Source organism: Ammospiza caudacuta, chromosome 2 (assembly GCF_027887145.1).
Source record: "Ammospiza caudacuta isolate bAmmCau1 chromosome 2, bAmmCau1.pri, whole genome shotgun sequence".
NCBI lineage: Eukaryota > Metazoa > Chordata > Aves > Passeriformes > Passerellidae > Ammospiza > Ammospiza caudacuta.
In genome coordinates, this window is record NC_080594.1 from 83,515,373 (window position 1) to 83,528,098 (window position 12,726).

The 12,726-nt window shown below is 38.1% G+C and overlaps 1 protein-coding gene across 1 annotated transcript; it reads right to left on the reverse strand.

The window, feature by feature from the left end:
* Nucleotides 1–3,656: 3,656 nt before the first annotated feature.
* SLC10A2 (solute carrier family 10 member 2) lies at nucleotides 3,657–11,824 on the reverse strand. The gene is made up of 6 exons (XM_058825596.1): nucleotides 11,403–11,824; nucleotides 8,252–8,370; nucleotides 7,041–7,129; nucleotides 4,780–4,955; nucleotides 4,053–4,210; nucleotides 3,657–3,781 (listed from the first exon to the last, which is right to left on the reverse strand). Exons 1-6 carry the CDS (start codon nucleotides 11,822–11,824, stop codon nucleotides 3,657–3,659), a joined length of 1,089 nt encoding a protein of 362 aa, XP_058681579.1.
* Nucleotides 11,825–12,726: the final 902 nt, after the last annotated feature.

A 12,726-nucleotide genomic window follows, 5' to 3' on the forward strand; every position in this document is an offset into this window, starting at 1 on the left:
TTCCCAGGGCTTGTTCTTTAAATGTGATTTCACAGAGGCACATTCTGCTCTCTTAAGTGGTTTAACAAGTTGTCAATATTCAAAACTCACCAGCTTATTTTGTTCCGTTAGGTCCAAAGGAAGCTGCCAAAGTCCTTACAGGGAATCATTAAAGTAGCTTATGGACTTTTTCCTTAACTAAAATCTAAGCTACCAAATTACACTTCTGACTAACACAGCACACTACATGACTGAACCAGTTCTTCTACCCACCTTTAAGTCAGATGAGAAATTAGTTATATTAGAAGTTATATAGTAGAAGATTAGAATCACCATACAGTCTTTTATCTTGTCTAGTTTTTATATTCTCAACTATAAAGCCCATCTTCCTGGTTAAAGGAGACAGATTGAGCATCTCTGGATGCTCAGACACCTTATGCAGAAACAGAAAGCAATATAAAAAGAGGTAATAATTTCAACTTTCTTTTTTCCTCTTTCTGAGACAAAAAATTTAGATATTTGATCTACGTCAGGCCATCTAAATCTACTTTATAGAGATGGACAATTCTGAGATGGTGGGCATGATTAACTCTGTGGTGTTGTGTCCCCTTCTCTTCGCTGACCAGAGAATGCATCTTTATATCCAGATTTATGGCTAAAGATTGGCTTGGCAAGTGTGATTTTTGTGTCTTGGTAGGCCTTATACTACAGACCTTGGGATGAGTGAGGTATTGATTCAACTGTCATTTCAACTTTTGGGGTGTCTGTCCTTAGACATGCTTCATCTCATTTTGACTGCAATAGCTTGAGAACCAGCATGGCAACAAAGTCATGGACTACCCAGGCACTCTGGACATGCATGACTATCTAAAAGTGAACTTGCAGTGGTACCCTAGAACCTGTACAACTTCTTAGGACTGGAAAATTCCTGATTACCAGTACGTGTAAGAGTTAATTAAAATGGACATTTATTAGCCTGAACAATGGTCCATGATGCCTTTCAGTTGCACAAGCTGGAATGTTCCCATCCACAGGTTGTTTCCATGCATAGAAGATTGCTTATAAAGCAGTGGTGACTCAGTGATGCTGCCTTTCATTGAAAGGATTTTCGTACTATGGAATGTGAGGAGCTGACACTGAGCAGATTAAACAAGCTGATCTCAGCAGTCCAGGGTTTTCCTTTTGACAATACCAGTATTTTGATGATAACTGCAAGGTTGGAGACCACCAGACCCCTGCAACTGAACAGCCCATATCCCTGCATTTATAGGTCTATAGATACCCAAATATCTTTTTGGACACCTCTGGAGAGAGGACACATCTTCCCCAATGGTTTCCTACACTACTGTGAGATAGCCCACACCAGCTCCACAAGTGAGCTGATGCTGGTGTTGTCCAGACTTCACTTCTACAGCTGGAGATTTAGGAGAAAATATTCAAGATCAGGTAGGATGAGGCTCTGAGCAACCTGATCTAGTTGATGTCCCTGCTCATTGCAGGAAGGTTGGACTACATGACATTTCCAGATCCCTTCCAACCCAAACCGTTCTATGGTTCTAGGATTATTAAACATACCCATTTGAGCCATAACGTGAGATGTTTTTGTTACATCTCAAAGCTATAAACTCTGTCTGCATGTTCAGTTTCAGCCTCAATTTTTTTCACCCTAAATTACTCCAGTGGGCAAAATTATAAACAGTTTCTCACTTTATTTAGTTCAATGTTTATACAGTTGTGTTAAATACACACACAGACACACACACACAGAGTATAAGCAAGACAAACCATTATTCTTCAATGCATTCTCAAGATCTGGTTGAAATATACACAGAAACATTGAAATTCCGCAAGCATGGGGGATGACTAGCAGCTTTGTGTTTAAGAAAGACATGATCCTAAGTTCCACTGTTCCATTTTTTCATGGAGCAAGACAATAACCATTTTAGTACAGATGTTACAAATAACAGCTTATCCTTTTCTTGATGAATGTATTATTTCACAATTTACGATTTCTCCATAACAGTCTTTGCCACATTGTTTTGTTTAATCTCTGTTCTATAAAACACAGAACACCTTGTTGTGTACTAACACCTACTCAGTGTTGAACTCCTCCTTGGGAGTTATGATCATTCTGATCTCCCTGCCAAAAGTAAAGCAGCTTCAAACCTCACAGAACTCAGGAACATTTTGAGACCCTTTCCCTAACATATGGGACAACAATTATTTATTCTTTGTTTAGTACTGGGCATGTTTCTGCAGCAGTGGAAAGCTGCATGTTGCGAACTTAAATTCCACAATTTCAGTTGTGTTTGTGAAAAACCTGCCACATAAATTCACCATATTTTGGAAGGTCCATTTGAATATGACAGAAAGGTATATTGTTTCCATGCGCTGATAGTTCATTCACTTTTGAATTTTTTGGTCAGCCAATCTCTTCTCATTCATTAACCTAAAGTTCTCTGGATATTTTCTTTACATAACAGCTACAGGACCAATGTTACTGAGTGTTTCCTTAAAAAATTACAGCTGCAAGGAGTTTACTGCACTGTTTCTCTTAGAATTGTACTTATTTTCTCCACAAAATTAGGAGAGATTTCCACACGAACTCTTGAATTTTCAGAAACAAACAATATATAATGTATGTGTACATCCAACTATTTCTATTTGCCGTTGATATAAATAAAATCTTAAAATTGTCAACTATACCAATGTCTACATGTCATAGACATCTGGCCAGTTCAAATTTATTTAGCTCATAAAATAAAAAAAAGTATATAACTCTTTCCAAGTACTGCTGTCTCATGTTAAGATAGGTAGAAGCAGTCCTGGATGAATCAGGGATATTTTTTGTTCCATTTTCAAATGCCTTCCTTTCAGTGCAGAAGCTGATAATTTCTTACACTTCCAGAACCTCTGCTTGCTCCTTTGTATGCAGCTGTCACTGCTGTCACTAAAATTGCTCAAGACTTAAGGCCTCACCTTTGCCTCTCTGTTCCTGTTTCCAGCACCTGAAAGATCCAGACCGAAGATGTAAGACTGCTACATCCTATTACTTTCTATTACTTTGGGAAAAATAATGGAGTCATAAGGTGCCTTGCACTTGCTAAAATTATAGCTTTAGAATAAATTAATGCTTCAAGCAATTAATACAGTGCTTTAGTCTGCCCAGACTGACCTAAATGAAACTTTTATTTCTTTTATTGGCTTGGTCCAATTTCATGCTTGATTCATATTCAGCCTTACCAGATCTTCCATGTCAACTCTTGTACCTGCTCAGACACTTTCACAAGATTTTTTTGTTTTATGTGGGGCTGAGACTAGCAGATGGATCTGCAGGATCATGGGCTGGAGTTGGTATTGCAGATATCTGCTTCTTTTTGGCAATAGCCCACCTTTATTCTTCTTTTTGTTTAATAATCCATAATAATAAAATGTAAAATAATCCATAATTTGGGAAATTATCCTGAAAACCACATTCTACGATTATGGCAAAAACCATGTTAAAAATCAAAATAGATCTTTCGTAAGTAAATAATTTTAAAGTCTTGCTGTACAATGTCAGCAGAACTTCTTCTTTTGTTTAATATTACCATGAAAAAACAGCATGTGAAAAAAAAATGTTTTAAATAAACCATATATTCTTTATTTTCACAGCTGGTGGAAGCAGACATAATTGTCTATTTAATCTCATCTGATACAAATCCTCCATTTATTTTAGCTTCTGATTTTGAATCCTCTTTTTGCGCTGTTTTCTCAACATCTGTCTTTGTTTTGACATGGCGTCTTCTGTAAAGACGGTAGCCTGAGGATCAATATATGGACAGCATTAAATAAAAGAATTAGAAAAATTACCTGAAAAAGATGCTGTAGTAACATATATCCATGCAACATTTCTTTCTTTATATTGCTAAAATATTTCAAAACTTCCAGAAAGTCTTTTTAAAGCTATGATTTGATTTTGAAATCCATTTGATTATTTTTATCTCTTCTTGTTTTCTCAATATACATGAAAAGTTAAACTGGTAATAATAATGATAATTATAGTGCTATAAAATAAAATTACTATACTTTACCTCCTAAAATTAGTGCTGCAAACAACAGCTGGAAAATGCTGTAGATGAGTGGGAAAGTAAACATCAGTTCAAGTTGTTCAGGAGTAAATGAGAGCTGTACTACGGTGGAACATAGCTGGGTGTTTTGCATGCCTGTTTCCAGAGACACTGTACGACACCTAAAGGGAATAATACAAAGACAGGTGGGAAATAGCATCCAGTGGGTCCAATGCTTTTTACTAATCTGGATAAGCAAAAAATGTAAAGGATAACTAAGAAAATTGTTTCCTTCAGCTGACATAGTCAGAAAAACACTCCACCTATGGCCGGTACCACCAATTATTGGCGGTTCAGCAGCTGTAGAAGACGGTGAACCACCTTCAAGGCACATATGTGGCACTCACTGTCTCTCTCTCTTGCAATGGTGGTCTAAATTGTAGACTGCTGCATTTACATGAGAGGTTTTACTGCAGTTCCAAACCACTTACAAGTCAGGTCTGTTTCACCTGCTTGAAGTGCAAGACATTGGCGCACAAAGGGAAAACATACGAAGGGTTGGAGGAAATGTTATTGTCAGAATCTGTAAATGAATGTGCATGAGAAAAGCTTTGTCTGCACTTAGTATCACAAAAAAGCAGACAGTGAATGAGTGACTCTGTAACCTAAATAATGCTTAGAGAGCATTCTCAGCATTGATTAATCCCTGAATAAAATCTTTTTACGCAGTTGAATAAAGGCTGTGCATTACCTGTTCCATGACAGACCAGCTAGGCGAGCCAGAAAGAATCCTAAAGTATATCCAGCTGCTGGAAATATGGTGCCAATGATCCATAATTTTGGTGTGATAACCCAGGAGCCTTTGTAGAGTATTCCCCCAACCACAGCAGTGAGCACGATGAGCACTGCTCCCACAATGGAACCTACCTGTGAAGCAAAAGAAGAGGGATTCAGTCAGGATCACAGAATCACACAGTACTGTACAAATGACACCTCAAGGAAATTGAGTGTCAAAATGGTGTCAAACTTGAGTCACTGAAATGTCATGTTAAGCACAAAACCTAGTGTTTACAGCAATTCAAAGCAGTCAGAGAGATGAGATAGTTGCCATTTTAACAAACAGGAGATGTATGATGTACTTCAAGGTGTGACTACAGCTCTAGATCAAGACACAGCTGTAATATGTTTCTATAGCAGATGTCTGTAAAACTAGCCTTTTGAAGCCTTGACTATAATTGTACTTAGGGCTGGAGATTAAAAGTAATTTCACAGGTTTGATATAAGTGAGGAATGGTGCACACATTAGAAAAATTTCCCCAGAGTTGTTGAGAAACTGACAGCCTAGTAAGTAGAATACTGCATTTTCCTCCCCACCTTGGTGAATCACTCTGAGGCTTAGTACAGTGTCTGCTAATTAGACACTAGATTGCTAGTGAGCTAGTGCTAGGAAATTATTTGCCAAGTGCAGGGGTAAATCTTTAATGAGGCTAAAAATTCATGCTTGAAAACTGGTTATGAGCTTGTATAGCCCTTTTACATAGACCTGAGCACTGTAGTTGATCTTATTTCTTGTGACTAAATGTACTGAGACCTTTACCACTGCTTGCCTAAAAAAGTTATAGCTCACTCTCTTTTCAATACCCAAGTGGAAGGTCTGTCAGGGATCTCAGAGACACACTTCTTAGTCTAAGCTTACAAGGATGTATTTCTCAGCTAAAACATGTATTGCCATTGAAGTGGTTCCATCAGTCTTTGGCTGAAACATTTTTAAGAGCACCGAGTGAGCAAGTGCTTTTGTTTGGCTGAGCTATTAAACACACGCACTTTGGAAGAAGAAACATGGTCTGGCCATGACAAGCTCTTCTTTCACCTGGCACACTGTCTTTGTTCTCTTGTCTGAATTTCTCACTATATAGGCCTTAATCTGACACTATGGCTCAATCTTCACTTGGTGCTTTATTGTCCTACACAAAGAAAACTCTCAAGGCTGTGGGCTGCTCACCCACTCAGTAAGAAGGAATTAAATGAGGCTTTGCTGAGAGATCGAGTAGAGTTTCTTCACATGCAAGTACAAGTCCATGCTTTCCCCTCAACTAATTAAATAGAAATAGTAAGATGTGAATGCATTTCAAAATGCAATGTGATAAGCTAGCAGTTTCATGAAAATGGATTGATTTAAAAAGACCTTACTTGTGCTCTATGCTGTCTGAGCCAATAGCAAAGAAGTGATAACAAACATAGGTAGAAAAACATGCAACCAGAGTAGTTTTCTTTAAGAAAATTTAGATAACATATTTGTTAAATAAGAATGATTAGGAAAGGCCAAGAATTCTCAGTACATATGAAAATCTCTTTAAACCTAAACCAAATGTACAGAATAATTAATTTGCTGTCACCCTAGATGTGGCTGAATTATTATTATTATTATTTTGATGAGAACAGTTTTTTGCCAAAACTCCCATATTTTTGATGTAACTGAAACAATCTTGCAAAGATGGCATCCTGTATTTTGTCAATAGTCTTTTAAGGTTTATATAAGAGTTGGAATAGTTTATGTTTATTATTTTTTAATAAAAATTGGCTTCACACTCAAAAATTGGATCACAAAAATATTAGGAAACTCTCTTAAAAGGAGAAAGGCATTTTGATACAGAACTATTTTATTTTTTATTGTTTTGCAGAGAAAAAACTGCTTTCTTTTCACCTGAATGATTTTCCTTCCAATTTCAGTTTACATTATATACTGAACTCAATTACTAACATAGTTGCAGCCAAAGACAAAAGTAGGTTCTTTAGATAATGATGGTTGCTAATAATGCATGCAACTCATGCATGTTTGTGCAGGGGAAAAGCAATACATTTCCACAGCACCTCATTTGTTTTCTGCTGAAAACTTACCAGGTCTTTTGAAGTCAAGTACTAATACTATGAATAGCAATGTACTGCTTCAGTGGTCCCACTGATTCCATAATTTGTCCATAATTGCTTATACTTCAGCCTTATATATCCTACCTTAAGTATGATTTTTGCTTTACTAGGCCACTTGTGGTTGACAAATATTCCCACTGAAACAGGAACTACAAGAGCTACCAGAGAAAGTCCTGTAAAAAAAGAAAAGAGAAGTCAAGACCCTGCATGGTGCAAGAGCTCACCACAGGACGGGCACCGTGATGAGTGACTGTGGGCCTGGAGCAGCCTTTCAGGGGATGTTTCTGTGTGCACACCCTGGAGCACTCATGCACACTCTACCCACACCTGCCTATTTGCTTTTCTATAGACTCTATTATCTTTGGCAGCCTGTTGAAGTAATTGCCATTCTGCTGAGCTACATGCTCATTCACCTGCATCAGAAAGGCAGACAGAAATCTGTGTGCTAATCATCACTATCCTGTGATGTGAGTAGCTATATTAAATGCTCATTTTGTCTGCAGGTGTTTTGCTACTGTACCGTATCAGCAACCAGTTTAGAGCTTCTTTTGGTTTGGCCTTCCCCCTCCAGTATTTATTTTGAAAGCGCAAGCAACGTATTGGTTTTTTGTTTTTCCCCAAGGACAATGGGAAGTGAAGTTGAAGAATGTGAAAGTGATTCTGCTGGCTTTTAAGATTAGCACAACATGGAACTGCACTTGATAAGCACTAGGGCCACAGCTCTGCAAAGCACTGGAGCATGTATTTCTAAATACTTTAACTATTTTCTCTTTGTAGCTGAATGAGATTTTTGACAGGAAGTCAAATGAAGCCACTCCTGGCAGTGTAGATTGCAGCTTTTCAAAGAGACTCAGCAGCTTTAATCACTTGCTTAATTATCCACATGTGCCTAAGTATTTTGTCAGATTATGGCCTCAGCATTTAGCTCTTTGTAGGATTGTATCTTAAAGCTGTTATAAACACTTTCATCCAGAAGAAGCAGCTATTCCTATCTGAATTATTCTATATTCTTATCCCACTACCATGTAGGTCTCAAAGCCATTTAGAAAGAAAAACAAACACAATCTTGTCACAATTATCTGTACAATATTTATAACGGCTTCAAGTCTTTGGCAGAGCTGTGGATGATGTGAAGTGATTCTTCATGGGCCTAATATCCATGGAGGTTATTAAAAGGTAGAAAGAGAAATATTTTTAAAAATCTGAGGTGATTTCTTCCTGACTGCAGGGTGATGGTATAGGTTGCCCTGAATGGAGGATAGACAGAAGAGAAAGTGCTGTTTCACTGGACTCACCAATGCTGTTATAGGGGAGTACAATTGCATCAGCATCAGTCCACATTTTGGTGTAAACAAAGAGACAAAGTGGCATCATTCCCATTGCAAGCAGCGTGGAGCAAGTTGTCATGCTGATGCTGCAAAGAAATTGGTTACAGTGACAGTTCATCTCATGCTAGCCCATAGTCTTTCTCATTTTCTTATTACCATTTCACACCTTGTGAAAGGTTGTGCAAGAAATGTTGCTGGCTACAGACAATTTATCAGGTTAGAGAAATGCTAAATGAAAGGAATGGCTTCTGCTGAAAAGAAAAGAACATGAAAAATCAAGGTGTTCTGCAGCCACAGAACCATAAATTTTGGTGCAAAGGAGGCAGTCAGACAGGCGGCCAGCAGAAAGGTCTGTTGGCAAATATGTCTCCATGCTGCTTTTCTGGCTGGTTTCAGAGAGGACAGTAAGCAGGAAACAGGGGCAGAGATGGACATCAAATGGAGCTTTTAATTATAACAGCAGTTCTAGGGTGTTAAAATTTCACTCTGAAGTCAATAGCACAGAAATCCATTTAATTGCCTATGATATGTGATAAAATAAAATTCCCTTTTCTGGCTTGTTTTGCTCTAGGCCAAAAAGTAGGTGCTGAGAATTGCTCAGTGAGGCTTAGCATAAGGATTGTTCCTGCATTTCGCAAAGATATTTCTGTTTTCTGTTGTACAAAAAGATGCATTCTGCTACAGGAGTGAAGAAATAGGAAAAGACAAGGCATCTAAAATAAGGAGGAAACTCCTTGTTTTAAGGAGTTGGAATTGGAATACATAAGATAAAATTATGCATGCAAATCTCATTTTTCTGGTGTAAAAATAGTGAGAGAAGGTTCTAGTTAAGAGATTTTGGAAGCTTTTTTCTGAGCCTCACTTCAGATTTCTCTTTATTGTTGCTTGTCCTCAGAAAAGAGACTACTGATCCTGGCCACAAGCTGAGCAGATCCAGAGAAATCTAGAAAAAATTATGCAGAAACCACAGGAATATCTGCATTCATTTTGGTTCTAGTCACTCTCTGCCTTAGAGTCATTGAATAGGAATTTGCAGGAGCCTCTGGCAAAAGAATTCCTATAGAAGTCTCCTACTGAGAAAAAGAGTTACAGGCTACAATTAAGGTTTGATGAAGTCCCAAATAGAAAAAAAAAGCCCCTCATGTTTCCTACCTTTGTATTTCCTATATCTTTATACTGTCCCTGAATGTACCTCCTTCTCCAAAATCTGGCCATCCTCTAACCCCTGTCCCTGTTTCCACAGAAGCAGTTGTTTGTGTGAAATATCAAAAAATATCTCTATGGGGAAGCATTAGAGGATATCAGCTGGATTTGATTTACTAAGAAAGATATGAAACATCATACTTCACCTGACTATGATCATAATGCTAATTATAAAACTAATTCCTTCTCCAACTTGTGGTCCATTTGCACAAAGGTTTTGAAGCAGAAGTATAGACATGGTTTGTAATGTCGAATCATAAAATATTAAACTTAAAACCAAAACAATGTCTGATATGATACTGTGGCGGCTCCAGAAACCATCCATACAATTTCCAATGTTATTCTTCTGTTGAGAAGAGAAGATGCCTGCCTTGACAATCTGCTGTACCTCCTGTATCCTGTGGTCCCTGCATCTTTGTTGCAAAGGTATTGACCAAAAGCCTCTGAACAAAGGTAGAGGTCTTTACCTGAAGAATAACCTTTTAAAGGCATTTTCAATTAACTTCACCCTTTGTCATCACCATGGGATAGAAATCCTGTTCATGTTTATAGCATTATAAATCTGGGTTTTTAACACTGATTTCATTGGAACAACTCTGAACATACAGAGCTGACCAAGCATACTTTAGCTCAGTTTATTCTTTCAGGGAGAGATTAGAACAAAATTTCAGCCTTGTACTCAATATCTTCTCATCTGTGATTTCTTAGACCTGTATTAGTTGAAATTAAGAGTCTTACAGTTCTTAATATCATAGATTTTTCATCTACAATGAGGAAGTCAAGGATTAGCAGAGCTAATCTCATTTATAATTTGAAAGCTGTTTTCTACATTAATACCTGTATGTGACAGAAAAGTTCAATATTTTCAAAGGATGGAAAAAATATTGTACTAAAGCTACAAATATTAACATTATTAGACTTTTTACTCTAGCTCCACATATTTCTTACTTCTACTATTTTTTCTGTTTCTAGTTAAGACTGGCATATGATAAATTGGATGAATGCTCTAATTTATTTTGCTCTGTAGGAAAGAGAGAAACGATCCTCTTTATTTTAGACCAAAGTAATCAGGACATAAAAATAAAAGACAACTTGTTTTTAGAGGCTCTTAGAGTTGATGAACCTCCCATGGAATTTGCATTAAGAGTAGGGTTTACTTCTCCTGTGTATTTGATGTCCTATGCCATGTCAGGTGCCTTACACATCTGCTTCTGAGTTGATAGCACTTTGTCATTGAGACCATTACACTGACACAAAGGAGGGTTTTCATTGCTCCCAATATGCAGGGCTGCCTTAAGCAGTGTTTTCTAGCCTGTAAAATATTCCCTCAGTTTGAAGACTTTGCATAAGGTTCCAGGAGCAGAAAGAATTATCACAAGTATTCATTAGAACTAGTATTCATTGAGAAAATAAATACCTGTCTTTTTGTTGTATAGAACACAAAAGGAGGGAAAATATTTTTCCAGAGGAGCTCTTTTCCAAGAAAAGTTGCATAGTTGCTATTTTGTACAGAGGATTCTGGTCCCAAAATCCTATGTTTTTTTTAATATTTTCACTACTCAGGATCTTGGGAGAAAGAAAAATAATTTTAACTTGGGCAAAGTTTTCATAATATATATTAATTGTCTTCATAGATGATATTTGCTCCAGGATCTGAAGTTTAACAATAAAGATATTTTCTAATGTACACAATTCTCTTGTGATATCTTCTCATGAATTCCCAATGAACCAAGGATATTTGCTATTCTGCTTATATTTACTGCAATTACAGTAACTCACCATCTTTACAAGGAGAAAAAACCATGCATGTGCCAGGAAGCTAAGAAAACCATCAGAGAGATCAGACAGTCCTTTTCAATGTAAAATTTGCAATGTAAAGAGCCACATGAAGTACTTAAAGAAGAGCTCCTCTTACCTTAGGTCCATGTCTCCATCCACCCAGTAGGCGATAACATTCGAGGCTGTGCCCCCCGGACAGCATCCCATGATCATCACCACGACAGCTTGAATAGGAAGGATGTTGAAGGCCAAAGAGAGCAAGAAGGCTGTGAGAGGCATAATTCCAAACTGGCAAAGGAAACCCACAAATATACCCCAGGGTCTTTTTATGTGGCCCAAGAAATTCTTGATTTCCACATTGCAGCCCATGGAGAACATCACCAAAGCCAGCATGATTGTTAGAACAGTACTTAAAACTACGCTCAAAGTTTGATTAAAATTATCTTCTGTCAATACACAAGAGGTGCCATCACAAATAGTAGCATTTGCTGGACAAGCTGTGGAGTTTTCTGCCAAAGGACCAGCATTAAATTGCTGGGAAAGAAAGTTTGTCTGCATTTTGAAGTACAGAACTTCTCACTGTATCCGCAGTAAACTTTCAAGCCTACAGTTGTTTGTCAGTGACTTCTTTTAAATGATCCAGGAAGCAATAAAGTGCAATAAATGCCAGAAAACTCTTACTACTCTTGAAGGGTTTGGCTCAGTGCTGATTCATATAGTTATAAAAGTTGCACTTCTTTGGTACAGTGACCATTAATCATTTATTCATATGTTAATGAGGGATCCCACATGAAGAGAATAGCTGTGTTAATATTTAAAGATGTAAAGGAGGCTTGTAGTGCTGCTAAGACCATAAAATGAGAATCACAAGAGGAAGAGAAAGCTTAGACTTCATTCTTTGAGTTTCTTGCATGTCTTTGGGAAACCTGCTCATGCATGCAGTGTTGCTGGCAGTACAGGGGTCTGTGTGGTGAGTAACCGAGACACAAGAAACCCAGAGCAGAAGTCCTGAGGTATGATTTGATCTGCAGCACTTGCTAATGGATGCAACATTCAGCACAACCCACAGGCTCATTTGAATGACATGGAATCTTTGTTTCTGGCAGCATGGAGATTCAGTGTCCTCCTGACACCTCCTGCCAGGTGCAGCAGGTGCAGTCACACTTTGATCCAGCTTGGAATGGAAGGGGTGCACAGTGAGAGGAGGAGAGTGGGGTGGTAAGGGCAGAGGGGGAAGGAGATATATTCTCTGAGTCAAGCATGGGGAACAGAGAGCAGGGCAATGAGGCTGGCACACGACTCTGGAGCCATGGCACCCAGCAAGCTGACCACAACCCCTTCCCTGCCACGACACGCTCGGCATCCACGCCAGGGATGACAGTGCAGGCCACCTTTTCTTACCAGGTACAGCACAAAAGTTAGGACACAGGTTTATTGTGCCTGGCTTTGGTATGGCTTGT

Excerpts from the sequence above, each read along its gene's own strand:
- SLC10A2 (XM_058825596.1), bottom strand. The coding sequence starts at position 11,824 with ATGCAGACAAACTTTCTTTCCCAGCAATTTAATGCTGGTCCTTTGGCA. Across the intron at positions 4,956-7,040 it reads AAGCAAAAATCATACTTAAG|GTAGGTTCCATTGTGGGAGC; the intron begins GTAGGATATATA and ends TTTGCTTCACAG. Across the intron at positions 4,211-4,779 it reads GCTGGTCTGTCATGGAACAG|GTGTCGTACAGTGTCTCTGG; the intron begins GTAATGCACAGC and ends TATTCCCTTTAG.